At 39.2% G+C, this 22,456-nt stretch overlaps 1 protein-coding gene and 1 long non-coding RNA gene across 3 annotated transcripts; both read left to right on the top strand.

Moving 5' to 3' along the window:
* Positions 1-222: 222 nt before the first annotated feature.
* On the top strand, positions 223-1,454 carry LOC125489739. Of its 2 annotated transcripts, XR_007267202.1 has the most exons (3): positions 223-448; positions 639-778; positions 865-1,454. It is a non-coding gene; the product is annotated as an uncharacterized LOC125489739 (long non-coding RNA). The 2 variants fall into 2 exon arrangements; XR_007267201.1 differs by lacking the exon at positions 223-448 and having other exon boundaries at positions 475-778.
* Positions 1,455-17,565: 16,111 nt separating this feature from the next.
* LOC125489713 lies at positions 17,566-19,877 on the top strand. Its single transcript, XM_048626521.1, has one exon. The coding sequence runs from the start codon at positions 18,246-18,248 to the stop codon at positions 19,875-19,877; it is 1,632 nt and encodes a 543-aa protein (XP_048482478.1). The 5' UTR covers positions 17,566-18,245.
* The last annotated feature ends 2,579 nt before the right edge of the window (positions 19,878-22,456 follow it).

The following is a 22,456-nucleotide window of genomic DNA, read 5'->3' on the forward strand; positions in this document are numbered from 1 at the left end:
TAAATTCTGTAAAAAATAAATAGTACTTGTTAAAAAAATAGTAATAATATATATACTAATTCCATTAATAATACATAAATATTACAAAAGGTATGATATGAGTAACATAAATACTAAATACAGAGCAAAATAAATATAGTAATAGTGCGATGCGAAAAAGTAGTGGGTAGCCATATTGAAACGGTGAACGCACCCACAACCTGCAGCCTAAAATAAATTTCAGTAACCGGGCGCGATACGTTCAGTGTACCCGCGTCATCCCGCAAGCCATTCATAGATAACGGGACGAGGCGGCGCCCGCGCACCCACGCCCGGAGACGAAATGAAGCACCCCACGAACACCTAGTTCGTACAGTGCGTGCAGTGATCACAATAACAACCACTATCAGCAGCAAAAGTGATGCATAATGTTCGTATTGTTACAAAGTCAGCATTACGATAAAAAAAGGTAAGTGTTTTTCTTATTATTATATTTCTACTGCGATAAAAAACATACATAGATATTATAAAGTATATTAACTAGGTACGTGTGGACGACTATGGGTGGGACAATAGATATGTAATACCGTTATTACAGGTTATCAAATTTATAATAATTAAGTGAATAAACTATAACTATACATTATATTTTGTTTCAGGGACAAATTAAGCAGCATGGCTGCACGCACCAGAGTTTAAAATGTTGAGGTGATGGATTACAATGTACTACAGCGTGCAGCCCGCACCACGCAGCCAACCACGGAACACGGAGCCAATACTGCGCGTGAATACATTCGAAGTAGGTATAACTTCTTAAAGCCCTTTTCTTTGATCATCAAGTAGGATCATTTTGTAATGAAATTTAAAAGTCGATATTGATTTCAGGTCACGGAGGGGTGGTCTCAAGGTGTTCCATATGAAGCTGGCTGCATAACGGAACGAGTTGCGAAACAGTGCGGTTTTGTGCTTCGGAGTGACCATAAGATAAGTGGACGCCCTAGTATTTATTGTATGATGGTTACGAGACCATTCAAGTTTATTGTAAAGGTACTGGGGTGATTTGAACTTTATAACGCCAAACAGGAGCGCGGCAAGGTGCAGCCGCTGTCTGGCGGCTACCTTCAGTAGCCCGCAAGAGTTGAGATAAGGGGTAACATGGGAGCGGGGAGGGATATCCATACAGAATCTAATACAGGCGTTTTGTACCCTTTGCAGTAGCTTTTCCGTTTTCCGTAAAAGACATGGGCCATATACAGTGTCCGCATAATTTAGTTTAGACAGAACAAGCGACTCACATAACTGTATTCGCAGGTCAACATTAATGTACCGTCTAATTTTATAAAGAGTCTTGAGTCTGAAGAAGCAGTTTTTGACCATTTCAATTGCGTGTTTTTCAAACCGTAAATAATTGTCGAATGTTAGGCCTAGGTTACGAGCTTCGGTTACCTGTTCAATATCTACTCCTGCTAGTTTTATGGTAGGGTTATTTGTATTAGTAATTTGAACTTGTTTCCTTGTGCCAATAATAATAAACTTCGACTTATCGGGATTTAGCTTTAAAATATGCTTATTAGCCCAGGTCGCAATACGATCTAAGTCCTGGTTTATAAGATCACAAGTATTGTTAACGTCAGATGGGGATCCTGATAGATATAATTGTAAGTCATCAGCATAGACATGGTATTTGCAATTTACAATCTCATTGGTGATATCGCTAGCGTAAAGGATAAATAACAATGGTCCTAGGGTGGATCCTTGCGGAACTCCTCTAGATACTGGATACTCAGCAGAAGCAACTGTATTGCCATCACATTTTCTCAGCTTAACTATTTGTGAGCGTTGATCTAGATAGCTGTAAAACCATTTGACCGTACTAGCATCAAAACCATAAAATGTCAACTTTGCGATCAGTAGCGGAACATTAATAGTGTCAAATGCGCGGGAAAAATCCAACAAAGTGAGAATGGTAGACATACCCTTATCCGCTGAAGCCAGTATATTATCTACAACGTCAATCAGGGCAGTAGAGGTGCTGCGGCCTCGACGAAAGCCGGACTGTACATCAGGCAGAATACCATTAACCTCCAGGTAGTGCGACATTTGGTTATATACAGCTTTTTCCAGAATCTTTGACATACATGACAGCAAACTAATCGGACGTAGGTCCTTGTATTGACTCGGAGTAGGAATTTTAGGTATAGGACTAACCAGAGCAATTTTCCACGGGTCCGGAAATGTAGAAGTTTTAATAGAGTAATTAATTATAAAAGTGATAATATCTAAGGTTCGCGGTAGCGTCAGCATAATCATAGCCAATGATATGCCATCGCACCCGAGTGCATTCGATTTAAGTTTGTTGATAATTTTGCCAACCATTAGCTCGTCGATAGGTGAAATATTAAATGTGTATGTGCCATGTCTGTTTGATTCATAATAAATTATATCTGATAAATTTATCTTATTGTTACCGGGAATGTCAAGGAAGTGTTTGTTAATCATATCGGGGTCATTAAAGCTATCAGGTAGGTAGTCAGTTTTATGTTTACGGAGTACAGTGTTCTTAAGATTCTGCCATAATTTCGCCGAGTTTTTAATATTGTTATTAATGTTGGACTGAAAATATGCTCGCTTTTCATTGTGTAAAGCTGCATTTACTAAATGTTTCAGGTCCTTATAATAATTGTTGTCTGAAGCGGAGTTAGTGATACGAAACCGTTTATGGGCTGCGTCTCTCAAACTCATCATGTACTTCACGTTATCAGTGATCCACGGGTAGTCGGCGGCCTTCACACGGACAGTGCGCTCGGGAGCATGTAGATCAAATAATTTTATCATGTAATCAGTAAATGTGGCTACCATTTGATTAACATCATCAAAACTTTTAATATGTTCCCAATTAATTAAGTTAAGGTCAAGGTTAAATTGTTCCAAAATAATATTTTTTAATGGCCGGTATGTAATCCGTCGGGGCAACGGTTTAGGTTTTTTAACATTCAGTCCTACTGTTATGAATGCATGATGTCCTAGGGTAGGTATGTAGTCGACATTTATACATTTAAGATCCAAGTCTGAGCAAACGACATCTATTAAAGTTTCGCTACTGCTAGTGAAGTGCGTAGGTTCGGTTACGTACTGTTTTAAATCAACCGTTTGTACAAAATCATCAAAATGACGCCTTTTGTAGTCAGTACTATTAGGTAAAAGATTAATGTTGAAGTCACCAAGCACAATCATCTGGTCGTAATTAGTGAAAGATGTTATACTGTCCGTTAATGCATCAAAGAAAATACTACAGTCTTGCCACGGCGGTCTATAGGCTGTTCCGATAAGCAGTTTTATTGTGTTAACGGTACAGCTTAACCACATTTGTTCGACGCCGGCCGCGACGGGATGTGTGCGAAATCTTACCTTTAGACCCGTTTTCACATACATACCTACGCCTCCACCTCGCATGCGCTTACCTGGGGGTCTCGGCGTGTGGCGCAGTTTGTAGCCGGGTATGACGGGCGCGCGGTCTATCTCCCCCTCCCTGAGCCAGGTTTCGTTAATAGCCATTATGTCAACATCATAGCGTAGTACAGTGGCTAAGAGTTCATCATGCCCTGTGCCCAATGATCCCGCGTTAAAGAGTCCAACTAATAGTGACTTGTTTTTACCAGTCATTTTGTACTTATGAATGTGTAGGTAATTTGTATAAATATTATGATGTATATAGGGTATAAGATGTTATATAATTTGTATATAGGATATGTATGTATGTATGATGTATGCGTGGGGACAGTTTTGAAATGGCGTAAGTTTGCATTCGAGCTTGGGCATGGTAATGGGGGAAATAGAAAGTGATAGGTATAGATTATAAATATTGTAAATATTATACTGCTATGATTAAATGCCACTAAGTTATTAGTGAGCTGGGGCACAGTTTGATCTCCGGGTAGCAACACAGTTAAAGCAATAACTAGAGAATAATAACAAGTACAAGATAAATGATAGACATCAACAAAGCTATATATGCACGTAGTACATGTAACACAGAACAAAGACATAAATAGGCATAAAAATATCATCACCCAGTATAATAAGGTTGTATGGGTGTGGTTTTTTACACCATTAAGATCAACCGGCAGTTTAAGAAGCGACTCCGAATACCCGGCTAATGTCATCAGCTGACCGTATCCAGTGTCGAGGTGTGTCCTGTCCCTGGCGGGCGTATATGCGTCCCTTCTTGGTCCAGAGAAACCTCCAGGACAGACGTCGCCCGACCTCCCGCGTTTGGTAGTACAGTTGGCGGTTGTACTTGGTGAGCCTCTCGTTGACGTAGAAGGGGCGCGGCGCTGAGGACTGGCTGAGGTCGGCTGAGGTGGCCCCGCGGCGCACGCGGGCCGCGGCCGTGAGCTCGTCCTTGACGGCGCGCCGCGTGAAGCGCACCACCAGCGGCCGCGGCCGGCCCGCCGCCCCCGCGCCCGCGTCCCCCCCCTCGCCCGGCGCCCGGCGCCTTGCTCCCACACGCTCCGCGCTGACTATGTCGCTCTCTCGGAGCGTGACACCCAGCTTGGTCGCCACCGCCATGATCATATGGGTGGCATTCTCCCCGTTCTCCTCCGGGAGGTTGCTCACCTCCACGTCGTTGCCCAGAAGCTCCTGGTCCTTTTCGTTGAGCTCTAACCTTAGCTCAGCGATGACGGACTCTAGTCGGGAGCCCGTTCCTTCCATCACCCGCTTCTCCAGCACGTCCACCCTCGAGTCCAGGGTGCTGAGCCGTTCCTCTGTTGCGGAGAATGAGCTTTTTAGGTCCTTGACCTCGGCCCGGAACAGGCGGATCTCCTCCCGCACGGCGCTCAGCTCCTCGCGGAACAGGCGGATCTCCAGCCCGAGCTCCACTTTGAACTCTTCCGTCGTGTCATTCGCAGTGGAGTTGTGGCGGCCATCGGACACGACCGGTTCAGGCAGCTCAAGGGAGTCTATCCCTTCAGCAACGGGAACATCGATGTTGGGCGCGGGTGGCGGGTTCCCGGATACACATCCCGGGCAGACCCAGTTAGGGGTACCTTCCTCGCCTCCCTTAAGGCAGAACGGGTGGTACACGGTACCGCATTTAGCGCATTTCGCACACTTAGCTATATCAGCCCGAGCAATATATTTCTTGCAACCACCGCACTTGGTCATAATGGAAGGAAATTAGTTTACCACCGAGATAGCAAATTCACTATGATTCTAATAGATGTCACTAGCGTCGGTTACGAATCGGGATCCCTAGATGGCGCTGCTAGTGATTTTTTGAATTGTTTAAATTTCGATTATGAGGTAAACACACTGCAAGCAACTGAGGTACCCACAATTTGTGTACACAATGTATCCCCTAGGCACTTTTTGTAACACTAAATACAGGTGATATACAGCACAGAAACTCGAGATAACAGTTGATGCACATATATGTAACCACAGAAAACTTTTAATAAACTTTTTGTTACTTAATACTTGGTTCTTTTAATTTTTAACACGGAAGTAAACAGTAGCAAGCATCACTCGTATACGATCGTGACGTCACTCTTATATTTCGGATAATGTTGATCGAAACGCCTTTGCTAGAAGCATAATTAATAGTTGATTTTACATAATTATTATTTCAATAAGCTATGGAGTATATAAATTACTTTAGTTACTATAACTTACCATTTATTTAGTTTTGTTATTATTATGATCAAAGTTATAAAAATGTATAATGACCACCGAATCAAGCTATGAATGTCAAATATGTTAACCTTCAGAATAGGATAATTTCTAAAATAAAGTACATTATTAAATAGTACAAAAATATTTCACTTTTATTTACTCTCAAAATCTACATATGTCTATGCTAATCTCGAGAACGAAGCTCGAATGTAATTAATGATTAAACGAACTTACCTTAAGTGAAGTTCAATCATAATTACACGAAGAGCTTCGTTCGAAGAGATTAGCATCCCACCCCTCCCTAATAAGCAATATTGCGTTTAAACCCATTATCATAAACCGTGAAATATTTTACAGCTTTACTATCTCCAAACTAAATGACGATGGACAGCAGCCGAGAGTAGGAGTAAGTTTGACTCCTACCCACAAATATTTTTATTTTGTTTTATTTTTTCAGTATAGGAATTTTACCTAAAATATAGTGCAGAATAGCGAAGTCCTAGGCGAAACTACATATGTCTATGCTAATCTCTTCGAACGAAGCTCTTCGTGTAATTATGATTGAACTTCACTTAAGGTAAGTTCGTTTAATCATTAATTAGTTCGGTTAGGGCTGATTTTTCAATGGTCAGATAAGGGTTACCTAGGGAATAATTCCGATGCTGTCGCGTCTGTATGTTTGTATTATGCTGCGTACAGACCGGTCCAACGAACGCCCAACAAACGCCCAACGATGTATATTTATCATACATGATACAGGGCAGATTGCAGCAACGAAGGTCAACGAAACCCGTTCGTTGGCGTTCGCTTGGCCGGTCTGTACGCGGCTTTAGACAGTGACAGTAACAATTTTATTCGTCAGCAGATAGCGTTTACCTGACCATTGAAAAATCAGCCCTTAGAAGATTTGTGATTTGACAGTAACCAAAATGCAAAGTAAGCAAAATTTTAATTTTGTTTTTGTATTTTGTACTGTACCTATAGTAACGAGAAGATTTGTAGTTTGACTGTAGATTTGATTTTTTATGTATTACAATCTACAAAATTAAAATCTGTAAACGTGAAATAATTCCTGACTAGCTATATCGTGTTTTGTAACTGTAGATTGTAGTTTGATTTGTAGTTATTAGATTTGTTTTTGTATTTTGTACTATATCTATAGTAACGTACCTATATCATTAATCTCAGTGAAAGACTGCATTTAATTTCCATAAGTATTCTGAAATCGAACTGAATCACCAACTAAACTAACTACAGGGAGCCCATAGTGTAGGTATAGTAAACTCAACGTACAAATTGTATTTATACACAGAGTGTTACACAAAAGTTATCTACAAATATCATAAAAGATTATTACCAAATTAATAATTCTGATCAATAAAAAAGAGATTTTCCTGGTATTTGGTCACGTTAGGGAGTAGACGCAAAGACTGTTAAGTACAATAACTTTGCAATAACTTGAGGATTGTACAATTATACACACGAAGCGATATTTTTAAGAGTTCAAGAACATTTATTGATGTTTGGAGACCTTAGAAACCGTGGACACTGAGTGTAAAGACAACATTATTGTTTGATGTAAGAAGTCTATTACACATACTATCTGGTAATACAGAAGAATAATTCAAAGAGATAATTACATAAAATAAAAAACAAATGAATATTATCTAAAAAATTTACTACCGCCCTGTATTCAAGTCTTTCCCGCTCACCGCTTCAATTTCCGGTTCCAAATTCAAATTGCTCGGTTGTCGATATCCGGAATTTGAATTTGGATAGTCAAGCCGTTTATTGGCGACCAAAATCAACGTGTCGAGTATATTGTACATACCTATTACTATGAAGTTATAGCAGGTCGTAGTATTAGAGCCTTCTAGAGTTGTAGAGTCTGACAATGTTAACTGTGCAACAGAGAAAAAGTGCCAAAACCAAAGAAATATATTTTCAAAACTACCTACTTCGTAATTTTTGACGTTATATTGTAACGATTTGTTTTATCTTATATGTACGATTATATAGAAATATATTATTTTACCCAAGTATCTCTTGTTTGCTGCAAATTGGATTGTACTCAGGGTTTCTTTGATTTCTTTGAACTTCTACCCCTAATATCAGAGTGCTTACTTATGCATTATATAATGTATACCTAATAATAATAATATTAAATAATATTCTCTTTATTTCGAAAAAGACCTACTACTGGAATCAGTTGTTTGAAAGAGTGTTTTTGCCTGACCACTGCTAGCTTTTGCTTCAGCTTTAAAGTTTTAATTAGTAGATAAGAACCAACATAGAGCAGAGACGGGAGTCGGATAAAGTTATCGTTTTTTTAATCAACCAGAACTAATAGTTTGACAACACGCAACAAATGTAGAGGTAATATCATAATACACTCACGGGCAATGAAATGGTTCCACTGAAAAAGACACCAAATAACTTCGAAACTGTAAAGGCTAGACTAAAGACGCCTTCTGCAACATTGAAGTACATTTAACAGAGCATCAGGATATTAGCAACTAAAAAAGGTAATATTTTGTTCAAATTTTTAATTAGAAGTTTATAAGAATTGGGTCGTTTGGTGTCAGCATTTTGTGAGTGGAACTTTTTCATTGCCTGCCCGTGAGTGTAATGATTATGTGTAAGCTTTTATATTAGTTTTTGCAAAAGTGGAATAGTTAAGTATAACCCACGACAGATACACAGACACGTAATACCCGCTTTTTGTCGTTACGGTTTACAGGTGACGAGGATTCCGAATGTCGCGACGTACCTTCTGCAAATATCTCAGCAATCTATAACCCAGACTTACAATCTGAAATTTCACAAGAAAATTGGATTTTCCAAAAGCGGAGCGCAATTTTTGTTCAAAGAAAACAGTTTCGATTCCATTTCCCGTACGTTTGAGATACACACACACAAACACACACGCACACACTCACATACCACACACATATACGACACACTACCTTCGTTGACTTGTTCAAATATTTACGAAATGTCTGTTTGTCGATTCTCCGCTATAAAGCCACTCACTTTGTGAAAAAGAATGCGTTTGGAAGCGAAGATTTAAATATAAGTCTTTATTCAATACTGGAAACAAAGTTAAGCTCCGTTCATTGCTGATACTAATAATGCATGCTGTATTTGCCTATAATCGAAGATGCATGAATACTTAATGTAATATTTGTTTGTAAATCTAATAATCTTTGTAATGAAAAAAAAAACTCCCGGACGTACACGATTCACTATAACGAATGAAATTAATAAATTAGAAACTGTATTCATTTCAGTACAGCCATTCTTAACTACCAAGGTTGACTGGAAGAGAATGCTAAACTCAAACTCAAACTCAATTTTTTTTATTCATCGTAAAAATATAAAATTTTCTGATGAACGTCAATTTTTACAAACTACTCTCTGCTATTAGCATTAAGTTCACCTATGCACAATTTTAATTAATTATGCGGAATAAAGAACTTATTTATAATAAATATGGGTTGCACAGAGGATTCCGCGCCCAAAAAACATACGTACTTAGCCGACTTAATCTTAGGATGTATGGCTTATAAAATAAATGAGATTATATAAAAAAAAACATACGTACTTATAGGTAAGCTATTAGCTATATATTAGCATGATATAGATATAATAGTCATAATATTATGATGAACCGGCCATCAATGTTCACATCAGAGGCCACAGCCGCCAGGTGCTATCACCGCACTAACCACAATTAGATAATTGCATACGCTGAATTAATCAGTGTATAATTAATAATTAGGTACGTAATATACAGGTAGGATATAATCCTAACTTATATATATATATAATATTATAAATGCGAAAGTAACTAGGTCTGTCTGTCTGTCTGTTACTCTTTCACGCCAAAACTACAGAACGGATTTGGATGAAATTTAGTATACATATGGTCTAGGCCCTGAGAAAGAACATAGGCTACTTTTTATCCCGGAATTCCCACGGGAAAACTTTTTAAGGGGAAGCGAAGCTCGCGGGAACAGCTAGTATAACATATTCAAAAGAGATACGTATGATCGGTTCATCCGTTTTGCCAAAGAAAAGCTAAATGCAGAGTAAAATGTTTGAGAAGAAATGAATTTTTATCATTATTTGTCGATAGTCATAATACTGTATTACTCTACCATCATTTCACAAAGGCTCCGTCACTAAGAAGAAGAAATGGCGAAAGAAACTCATTGTTAACATTTCTTAATAATTTTATCGCCTGAGTTGTTTCCTCGAATGCCTTAATACTTTTATTTCAGCAATACAAACTTTAGCCTATCTCGCTACACCAGTCATATAACTAACAAACAAACTAAGAAACAAAGTCGATCTTCGTACCATACCACTTATTTATCACGTAAAACTCTCTTGTACGTTTCGACTTCATTCGCTAAAAGATACGTGTCATTTTACTCTGCACAGAACTTTCCTGAAACTCCTGAAAGTGGGATCAACAGGGCGAAGGCTGTATCTTAGATATTTATTGATGAAATTCTTTGAGAGTTATCACCGGGTATTATGATGTGTTGAGTTGAAAATAACTTTGGTTGCTATAGCTTTCGGTTAAGTTTCAAATACCTGGTTGACTGTACTGGTTTTGAGGAAGGTTCATTTGTAAGTAGACGGTATTTATTATCAGAAACATACCAGTTTATTATAATTTATGTTGATTTAATATTCAATTTGTCTTTATCTACTTTACCAAGGGATATAAAGGATAGGATCTTCTCGATTGTCAGGCAAGGGATATAAATATCATATGCCATATTTTATAATCAAAAACTATCTTTAAAGAAATATCGGGATTCGAACTAAGGACGTTTGGTGCAACAGAGATGCTTCCCGCCCTTCGTTTTGGCAGGTAATTAATTATCTGCCTAAAACTGTGACCAACCATCAATCTAATTTGGGATTCCGTCTGAAGGTTTCACCAGAATCAGTAAAAGCAGGGGTTAGTCAGTCTCGCTGGGTCGGCTATTCTGAGTAACTCTAGCGATATGCAGTTCTATTCTATTCTATTCTATTCTCTGTGTGGGTGTAAGTACCTGCACCTGGCTCTCTCGAGTGGAACCTTTGTGCATATGGCGATATGTAGTAATTATTGTAGTTTAACACTTTGGCAGCTGTGTACTTATCGAAAACTTGTTTTCAACAACCATTTGATTTAAAATGTATTGAATTTGACACTAATTACAAGTGTGAATGTTACTTAATTTTGACTTCGCGTTAGGGCCCCTAATCACGCACAAGATATCGTTTAATGCGCGTTCCTCCAATCATAGCGCCGTATTTATGGCGAATCGCAATGTAGTGACGTTAATCTCCTTCGATAACGAACCCGTGTAGCAACCGTTGATGTTGGTGACGATAATTTGTAGTATATGTTACCCGACTGCTGAAGGAGGAGGGTAATGTTTTATATGTATATACCTATACTTGCACCAAAACTACCTCACAATCACATAGACTCACTTTCTTCCATCCTAATGTTGCCTGGTAGAGATTGCTTTAAGCAATACGGCCGCCTCTTTGTACTGTTTTATTTTAAAGTTTTTTTTTGTTGTAATTTTTGTTCTTGGTGCAAATAAAGTGTATTGTATTGTATAATTGAATCGCTTCGTAATCGCAGACGTGGAATGGATAAGGCGGCTGAATTTGGAGAACGACCACATCATTTGTAGACGTCACGACTAAGGACCTGTGTCCTCGGTTACTTGACGGAAATGGATAATGCTTTTTATTCTGACCTGGCCCAATAAGCCTTTCGGAATATTGTAGTTAGGGTTTTTCTCTTTGTTAATGTAAATTAATTTTACTATAGTTATCATGATATGCCCAGTTTCTCACTACAGATTAACTAAAGTTAAAAACAAATGAATGAAGTCAGGAAGGCCGCGCTGTAATGGGTTGAATTTTTGCTCTGAAAGGATCTCTTACCCAAGAAAATATCCCCCATATTTGATAGTCCACAACAATAGTAGATTTTATTTACCAATGCAAGTAATACATAAATACACACACACACACACACACACACACACACACACACACACACACACTCACGCCTTGTACTAATGTACTCCCTTGCGGGGTAGGCAGAGATGCATTGCTGCACCCACTTTTCGCCAGAGTGTTATTAATGTTAGTCCCAATGTAATAGGGGGCGGGCCTATTGCCATTTTACGGGCACATCCAAGACCCGAGAACAAATATCTGTGTTTAAACAAATATCTGCCCCAGCCGGGAATCGAGCCCGGGACCTTCGGCTCAGTAAGGGCTTCAGTCAGGGTCACGAACCGCTACACTATTCGGTCGTCTAAATAGAAATAGAATGATGAACACATTATTTAAAATCTAATAAGTTAAAAACTATAAATAAAATAACCCTTCAAGATAATCAATAAATGTAGGTATTTTTACCATCAATTGATATATTTTTTATTGAAATGTTAACTTCTTTTTCCGGCTGAATCTATTTACCGAAACGATTCAGTATTTCGTCGGCACTCGGGCGAAATATGAACGATGTGTGATCGTTCTATCAGACAGCTTTTCACTTCACAATCCGTCAGGGTTGTCACTCAGCTCTTGTGTCACTCAATGTTCTTTATTGAGTTATCTATAATTAAGCCGAGGGGGATTTACGCCTAGGAGGGGATAAATGCTGCGGGATTATAAACTATGCTATTTTCGAAATGGGTCGTATGTGAATAGATACTAGGTACTATATTATAAAGCTCTTTTGAATACAAGTTGGGTTAAAGCGTAAACACTTTCTGTGTTACTATTCTAAGAATACTATAAAACCTTGTTTAACGGGTGTTTAACAAAGATTAAAATGTGTCTAGGCTTTAATTTTAAGATCCACTGACGGGTGCCCTGTATGTGAATGGTGCTCTTAATGTTTAATGCGAACAGCGCCAAAGAGTTTGTGACTTCAATTAGGTCAGATAATAATAAAACAAAACACAGAATCCGTGTGCCCGTCCGACAATTTGTTTTCACTGTAACAACCATAGACTTGTATATCAACCATCAGCCATCTATTTGTCCAATTATGTTTATTTCGCTAAGTGCCAATTTCTCCATTGTCGGTTATGTAACTGACAGGGATTGATGGATAAATTAAACGTCATATCCATATAAAATTCATGACAGATGTGTCAAAAGTTAACCACTACCTCTCTAACCGAGAATGGAGAATTGGAAACACTTCATTGACATTTATTTTATTAAATTAAGCAGGTTTGTGGCCCAGGCCTCGGCAACCCTAACCAACGAATTAATGGAATAATGGCTGCCATCCACGTCGGACACGCCGTGTGATATTCTATTGTGGAATAACTCCGAATGAGTAAGTATTACGGACAGAGACACCGGAAGGTTTCAGAATATACGACAGAGTAAATAAATACATAATGCTCACAACTGTACTGTTATCCCCGAAGGTGTAGTCAGAGGTGACTTATCATCATCAGCCTATAGCAGTCCACTGCTGGACGCAGGCCTCTCTCAAAGCACGCCACTGGATGCCATCCATAGCCTTCCGCATCCAATCATTACCAGCCACCTTTCGCAAGTCATTACCCCATCTAGCTGAGGGTTGTCCTCAGAGGTGACTCGCTAGCGACATTAGGTATTATGTGAACGTTATTAATGTGAAATTAGATATTTTCGTTTTACAAAAACGTCGTAACACGCACATTTTTATGCCTAGCGAGCGCGAAGGTTCATAAACCTTACATACGACTCGTTTGTCATTCGACAAAAACAGGAAATTTCAGCCTGATCCTTAATTTAATTGAACAATACAATGAATTTCATAAATAAACAAGCTCCTTTGTCCCTAACGCATTGTCTGTCCCCATGTTGGTTCGTATTGTAAATTATAATTATAATGGCGATGCCGCCGTCGGTATAATTAAATTCATCAATCAACGCGACCCGACTCTATATTATTTCAACAACATAAAAATTGCACGAACTTAGAAAAAGGCGGTATTATAAACTTAAACAATCTTTTCTCATAACCTATTATGTAGCATGTAGCAGTATCCAGTATCCAGTATCCACCGTGTGTTGTAAAATATGTGATAAATCCAAATGTAAAATCCGGTCCGACTTTAAAGAAGTAGCCGGTAGTGGCTGGTAGAGGAAGGCCGAGGACAGACAATTGTCGCGCTGCATGGAAGAGGCCTATGTCCTATTATACATAATGTACATATATAATATTATGTGGTAAGGGCAAATACCAGCCAAACCATTTTTGACCCCAGAACAAGACACAATGTTCCCGTATTCATGTGGACTCGGCCACATTTTCTGTTCCATCACTTTTGATGTGACATTCATACTCGTAATGATCGAAGCTCACAGCTTAATGCGACGGATGATCGACAGAACTGGAGAATTCAGGCTTCAGGTAAAGTAATAGGTATGCCCAAAACGAATAAGTTATTTATTTGTGATTTTTAGGGTTCTATCTCAAGTAAACTTGTACGGAACCGTCAGTGCGCGAGTCCAACATGCACTTGGCCGGTTTTTTCGTTAAATTTAATTAATTAATACCATAAACTCTTTGTTTAAAACTCTAATTTCAAGAATTTTTCATTCATTCATTTCATTCTGCCGCCTAATTTGAATTTAACACGGCAAACACAAAATCCTTTATTTAAAAATTGAGCTACACCGGAAACGGAATGCGTTACAAAAAGAACGTGACTATTTTTCGATGGAAGCGATTTGCGTAGCCCGCGCCATTCCGTGAAATGAAAAATTAGATTTCATAGCGCGTTCGAATATTTTCCGGGAAATTCATTCTATTTTTAATTTTTTTATAGAGTCGATCCACAAAAAAATTAACCCCGTGCATATTTTTATTTTATTTACCAACCGTGTATAATTTAAATTAAAACATAGTTTCAGTAAAAAATAAAATAAATAAACACTCACACCTTGTACTAATCCTTGCGGGGTAGGCAGAGGTGCATTGCTGCACCCACTTTTCGCCAGTATTTATGTTAGTCCCAATGTAATAGAACAAAATATCTGTGTTTAAACAAATATCTGCCCCAGCCGGGAATCGAACCCGAATAGTTTCAGTCTATGACTTATTGGAAAAAAATACAGCCAGGTATTTAAATAGTGTTATATTTTACTTCATGTTACAACGCAAAATATTCAGCTCCGCTTCCGCGTAAGTACATTTTGAAATCAAAAATATGCTTCCTCCCCGAGTTTAATCGTTTGTACCTCTAATAAAAGCAAAGTATATTTTCACACGTATTTCCAACTGAGTACCCCTTTTAAATGGCATTTGAGAACATGTTTTGAGCGCCATAAAAACAAATTTATGTGTCCCAAATACGTATGTACGCACTTACATGAAAGATAAATTTAATATTTTTCAAGTGAGACTGAAAGCGAATTGAAAACCGGGTGCTTATAAGAAAAAAATGCGTTGTCTATTAGAAAGAGATACTAAATTGATAAAGGCATTGAAATATACTCTTTTATAAATTTTTAAGATATTTTATTTATTTATGTTAGTCCAGAAAATTTTATATTTTCCACAATATTGAGTCACGTAACTTATTCACTTATGGTTGCTTTTCACCATATGTATAGGTATACTAACTATGGTTGAGTGTTTTATATGACATACCAAAATAAAATAAAAACTCAGCTGTAACTTTTTCATTGCTCGTGAGTATATTTGTCTAACTTTCGACCGACGTGAGTGCTTCTTGCAATTTTTTACTAGTATCGAACCCTAAGTTAATGGATGATTTATGACAAATTTATAATAATAATAATAATAGTATAATAATGTTCTTTATTTCAGGCAGCACCCATATAACATAATAATTACAATTAAAATGTTCATCATAATACAAATAGAATAAAATATTAATTACACTAAAATTAAGTAGGCAGGTGTACAATATACAAGCGATGATATATTTATTATACTTAAGTACACCACAAAAGGTAAACAGAAAAACACAATTTATCTCGGCTTAATATAAAGCATGATCTGGTTTACCGTAGCAAGTTCTCGCTAAGTCCAAATAAATTGCAAAACAAACGTAATTCGCCCATGCTCATCCTTCTAATCCCTGTATTTTTTTCCCTAATCCTTGGACGAGGTCTAGAGAAAAGCGGTGGTTTAGTTCAGAAAATGTTCAGTGTATCTCAACGGTTCCTGATTAGTGTTCCGTAGAACCCAGGGGTTCCGTAAAATGCGGTCAGGGGTTCCGCGAAAATTCATGAACACGAACTCCACCAACTTTTAGCGCAAACACCTACGCGTATAAAAGGGTTCCGTACAGAATAATATTCGGAAACCGTCCTTTAACTTAATTTTCGGTTAACCTGGTTGGTAGAAACGCTAGACTTGTGACTTTTTCGCCGATTTACCTTTAACATAAGAAAGCTTTTCTCGGGCTTGGATTTACTTCTCAGAGCTCGACGTACAACGGCTGACGTATTGACGCTTGTTCTACTGCCAATAGGGATGCGACAGTTATATTTATTTATTAATACTTTTGTCAGTGCTGCAAACCTCTGTACCAACTACGTCTTTCTCTACTCCGAGGTATTCTGGAAGAAATTACTCCTTGTAATAAGGCCGTACCGTCTATGTTGTGTATTTCTTTTTGGAATTTGTGTGTTTGTGTGCAATAAAGAATTATCTATCTATCTACTACTTTTTAATTTATTTTTTAAATAGCCTGATTTGTGTCTCACTGCTGGGCAACTACTACTTTATTACTATTTATTTCTTTAAGTTTAAGGTTGCCTGTAAGAGATCGCTCTTAGCGATAAGGCCGCCCATTGTTCATTGTTTCTAGTTTATAAGTAATGTCTGTATGTTTTAATATTTGTGGTGACCAATAAATTTATATTGTATTGTATTGTACTACTATTCGACGGCCATGTTAAATATGGTAGTGACAGCTCGCAAAACAATTTTAGTGCATTCGGATGAAATCTAGGGACGCTGTTAGCATAATATTCCGTCGTGCAAATAGGAACATTAGTGTAAAAAATTCATAGTAACAGTAGGCACCTAGGTATATATAAATCTAAATAGAGCAGATACCAAACAATATAAAGTGGTCTTTGCTTTTATTGATGCCCTATACAGTGACATACACTTGAACTTTTTCATTGCTCTCGAGTGTATCTGAATATTATTTTCCGATAAATCACCGAGCAGCGAATGGCGTAGTGGTTAGTGACCTGACTACTGAGCCGATGGTCCCGGGTTCGATTCCCGGCTGGGGCAGATATTTGTTTAAACACAGATATTTGTTCTCGGGTCTTGGATGTGCCCGTAAAATGGCAATAGGCCCGCCCCCTATTACATTGGGACTAACATAACACTCTGGCGAAAAGTGGGTGCAGCAATGCACCTCTGCCTACCCCGCAAGGGAGTACATTAGTACAAGGCGTGAGTGCGTGTGTGTGTGTGTTCACCGAGCAGTTCGAATATTTAGATCACAAACAGCGCACAACACTAGTAGCTAGGAGCGAGTTGTATTCACTGCGACGTACATTTTTGTATTTATAGTTGCCAGTTGGATTTGCCGAGCTGTTTGTGAAATTTCAGTTGCTGCCTCTTTGTAGCTTTTGTTTCTTTTGGTTTTTATATTTTAATTAGCTTTGTAGCAAGCATGCATATAATGGAACGCAACTACACACATGGACGCCCCACCACGCTTACACGGCCGCACGCACACTACTACACGCGACGAGCGTATATAAACCGGCTGCGCGGCCGCAGTAATTCAAACGGGAGAAGGCGCCTTACGACGCCTTCCCCAAACGTTAGGCAAAGTTGCAGAGGTCGCAGGACCGCAACAAATAGGTATCCCTTAGAAAAAAAAAAAAAAACGCAGTAATTCATTCGATAGCCAGCTGGCATTGAGTACGATAGCTCCGCAGTCTGCTCATTGTCAGGTCGCTTCATCTGTGCGATAGCTCCGCCGTCCTCAGATGTTAGCAAGCTAGGAGAGCATCAGGGTGCGATAGCTCCGCAGTCCGCCCTAGGTTCTATGCTAGGTTACCTATCTAATACTTATACCTACTCATGTTATTTAAGTTTAGTGTGTTATCATACAATAAATCTACAAGTCCTATGATATTGGAGTTTTCATTCATAACCACACTACAACTGGCGCCCAACGTAAATATCTAAGAGCCAGCAGAGGACAATATAAACTGGTTCCTGAAGAAAATACCTAGCCAGAAAACTACAATCTGGTACATAAGGAAATCATCACGCCGGATTACACTACAATCTGGTACCAAACGGAAATATCTAAGCCAGGTTACATCACAACCTGACTGTCAAGAAAATTCAAGCAAAATATAATCTGGCGGTAAAAGGAAATAAATCACCAGACAAAAAACGACCAACGATTTCTACATAGTTGAAAATCACAACTATACAGAATACAATCGTCAGCGTCAAGAACAATACAACATTGCAAGACTGTTGGCTGAAAAAAGAAGCAACAAACGCAATTAAAAAAAAAAAAAAAACAAACTACCCTCAATTCAAAATGTCGGTCGTGATGACAGAGGATCAGCTCAGTCGTTTGATACAATCACTGATGTCAACATCGATTACAGAAATGAGTCGAATAAGTTTTGCTAAGTGCACTTCTCGCTTTAACGGGGAAAGAAATTATGACCGTGTGGAGGAGTTCATCGCCGCCATCACAATTTTTAAGAAGATCGAAAATATCGGAGATGACGACGCACTGGAAGGTTTGGGCCTACTTTTGATAGATACTGCTTCAACTTGGTGGCAAGGAGTCAAGCAGGAAGCCAAAACTTGGTCAAGTGCTCTAAACCTGATTCGAGCTGCCTTCGCTCCGAAAAAGCAACCGCACGAAATTTACGTCGACCTGTTTTCGTCACATCAACGTGATCGCGAGCCAATAGACGACTTTCTGTGTGCTAAGAGAGCCTTGCTGGCACAACTACCAAGCAAAAGGCACAAAGAGGAAGAACAAATTGACCTCATCTATGGCCTCCTGAACACGGAAATGAAAAGACAAGTGCCACGATCTGATGTCAAAACATTCACGGATCTGCTTACAAAGTGCCGCCACTTCGAAAACCTACGTGAGCCACTTCCATACGACAAAGATCAAGAAACTGTCAATAAACCAAGGCAGAAACGGTGTACCTTTTGCACTAAAAGAGGCCACGCTATAGAGGAATGCAGGAAGCGCGCCGCTGCCGAATCAAAGGCGAGCGACGTAGCTGAGCCTATCAAGTGCTACGGGTGTGGCGCACAAGGGGTTTATCGCAGCAACTGTACCAATTGCAAGAATCAAGAAACTCCCCCGAAGCCTGTTCACTTCTACTCAATGGTCCCAACCCCAATACAAGGAGGCGTGAAAATCCCAACCATAGAAGTCTCGATAAACGATTGGGCAGGCTACGCCTATCTAGACTCGGCTGCACGAACCAGTATCGCAGGGGCGAAACTATATAAAATGATGGTTAAGGCCGGTGCCACATTCACCGAGAGCGCGGCAAACATCAACCTTGCTGACGGCAGTAGTAAAATGCTTACCCTCCTATCAACAACTACCATCATTACCATCGGTGATCGCAACTTGCCAATAACAATGGTTGCTATTCCAGAGGCAGAAGAGACCCGTACACTATTGGGAATAGACTTCCTAGAGTCCGCCGGAATCGTGCTCAATCTGCCACAACGTTGTTGGTCATTCATCGACAATCCAAAGAAACATTACCAGTTTCTCCAACTCAGAACCGAAGCTGTCATGACTGAGAAAAGCGTGAGCAAGCACCTGGCTATGAAAATGGATTTCATGGACTCCTGTACCAACGAAGAAGAAACCAAGGAAGTATCTCAATTCATGAAATGGGCACGAGAGCTGGCAATACTATCTCCTATGCCGGAAACACCACCAGACACAGCTCAGGCATCACCCCCCAAGATACGCAAGTGGAACCCGATAAAACTTGATTCACCGCCACCGATCGTCCGTCCTCGAGAACCATGGGCAGAAAATGAAGACATAGTGCGTCGTAAAGATCCTAGAGTCAATTATATACCAATAAATCCTACTCAATTGTATTCCCTTGATGTTTCATTCCATAATTGTCCTCTGCTGGCTCTTAGATATTTACGTTGGGCGCCAGTTGTAGTGTGATCTGGTTCTTAGATATTTTCGTTATTCTCCGGATTATAATCTTACAGCTTGATATTTACGTTGGGCGCCAGTTGGAGTGTGGTTATGAATGAAAACTCCAATATCATAGGACTTGTAGATTTATTGTATGATAACACACTAAACTTAAATAACATGAGTAGGTATAAGTATTAGATAGGTAACCTAGCATAGAACCTAGGGCGGACTGCGGAGCTATCGCACCCTGATGCTCTCCTAGCTTGCTAACATCTGAGGACGGCGGAGCTATCGCACAGATGAAGCGACCTGACAATGAGCAGACTGCGGAGCTATCGTACTCAATGCCAGCTGGCTATCGAATGAATTACTGCTTTTTTTTTTTTCTAAATGAAACCTATTTACTGAAGTCGGCCATAAGGGACTTATTCAGCTTTACCCTAACTGTGGGGGAGGCGCCGACAAATGAATTACTGCGGCCGCGCAGCCGGTTTATATACGCTCGTCGCGTGTAGTAGTGTGCGTGCGGCCGTGTAAGCGTGGTGGGGCGTCCATGTGTGTAGTTGCGTTCCATTATATGCATGCTTGCTACAGCTTTCCATTTTATTACTAAAAGATTTTCAGTGTAGTGTACACCTTCCTCTTCTACTCAATAAGTCTCTCCTTCCCAAAGGTTGCCTGGAAGAGATCGCTTTTAGCGATAAGGCCGCCTATTGTGCTTACTCCTTTTTTCTAATTTAATGTATGTTGTGTGTTTTGTTCAATAAAGTTATATTGTATTGTATTGTATTCAGGGGGAAGAGTTTTGCTATTATCTTTTGAATCTGTTTAACAGTACTTCAATAGTATTTGTTTATTGAAGTTTTTATGAATCTGAGGTAAAACTTGTTGTTGTTATCGTCTTAAGGTACCCCAGTGGTACAGAGGACCTTCACGAGAGTGCGCCACGCCGTCCTGTCCTCAGCAACCTCTCTGGCCTCCGTCCAGCTCAGGCCTTGCGCTCGCAGCTCGCTGTCCACTGTGCGCTGCCATGTGTGCACAGGGCGACCGCGTCTTCGATGGCCGAGATAAAACTTGCATTCGTATAATGTTTTACACAGTTAGGTAGGTATAAATATATGTATATACTCTTCTAATGGCGATTTGATAAATGAAAAGGCCCTCTTGGGGTTTGGCCCTTACAAAAACTTAGACAAAACCCAATAACCAATCAGAAGCGAATTCCACCAGTATCCTTAGAAGTCGGAAGGGTTAAATCCTACGGGTACAACGGGACCAACCCAATTTGCCGGTTGACCGTGCAATCCTTGTTAAACAAAGGGTACAATCCATCAGTCCCTTAGGGACTGGCTAAAGGATCACTTTCAATCAAGTTGAATACATTGTTACTGGCTCTGAGTCATGTTGGTGATATTTCCTACTTAGACGTTCAACGCTTGTAATTTACTAGCTGTTCCCGCGCACTTCGCTTCGCCTTAAAAAGTTTTCCCGTGGGAATTCCGGGATAAAAAGTAGCCTTTGTTCTTTCCCAGGGTCTAGACCGTATGTATACCAAATTTCATTCAAATCCGTTCGGTAGTTTTGGCGTGAAAGAGTAACAGACAGACAGACAGACGGACAGACAGACAGACAGACAGACAGACAGACACAGTTACTTTCGCATTTATAATATTATAATATATATATAATATATAATATATAATAATATATATATAATATATAATATATTAATATATATAATATATATAGTTAGGATTTAATGGTGAATAATAAAGTATATGTCGTAGAACTCGTAAAACAAAAGTTGTACAGAATGACCTCCTGAGTCACCCCCTTATAGCTTAGTATAACACCTTTGAAACACCCTGTATAAGGTGAAATTTTATCAGTGACGATCCCTTTGTAAGTTACCCGACCCTGAGCAAGTTTCACTAAGCGGATAAATCTGAAATCATGCAAAATGAAAACAAGCAAACGCACTTTAAAATTTATAACAATATGCATATTTTAACCCTGTTAACTTTGACTAGGATAGCTCAGCTCATCTGAATTCTAAGCTATGAATTATTCATCAGGCAAATATTGTAGCTTACACATAACTTAGTCTTGCCAAGTTGAGATACGTCCTCAAGTTAAGACCCGTGTCTTAAAACTTGTTCGCGAGGTTTACTTGAATAGGAGGTTGCTACTTAAAACACCAATTTTAACTTTGTAACTCAGAGATTTATACCTCGTCCTGTTACGATGAAGGAAAATATCGAGATATTGAAAGGAAATCTGCACAAAATATAATAGATTCTAGGGTAGGTACTCTAAGCGCAGTGTATTCGATCTATCACGTTGGTTAGTGGCCGAAAAGTTGACTTCTTGGCATTCTGACTGCATCAATCTGCTTATCCATGTCAACTACATTAAAACGCAATATTTTATTATCGATAATAATGTTGGCACACTTATTTATTTATTTATTTCATACTTTATTGCACAAATATAACATAAGTCAACACTGGCTACATAACCTCGCCGAATGGTTCAATATGTCCACCATAGAGGTATTCCGAGCTGCGACTTTCCGGGCTCAAGTCGCCATAATGATAGCCGAC

Source organism: Plutella xylostella, chromosome 16, assembly GCF_932276165.1.
Source record: "Plutella xylostella chromosome 16, ilPluXylo3.1, whole genome shotgun sequence".
NCBI classification, from domain to species: Eukaryota; Metazoa; Arthropoda; class Insecta; order Lepidoptera; family Plutellidae; genus Plutella; species Plutella xylostella.

What these genes read in the sequence shown, in the direction of transcription:
- LOC125489713 (XM_048626521.1), top strand. Translation starts at nt 18,246, where the DNA reads ATGTCGGTCGTGATGACAGAGGATCAGCTCAGTCGTTTGATACAATCA.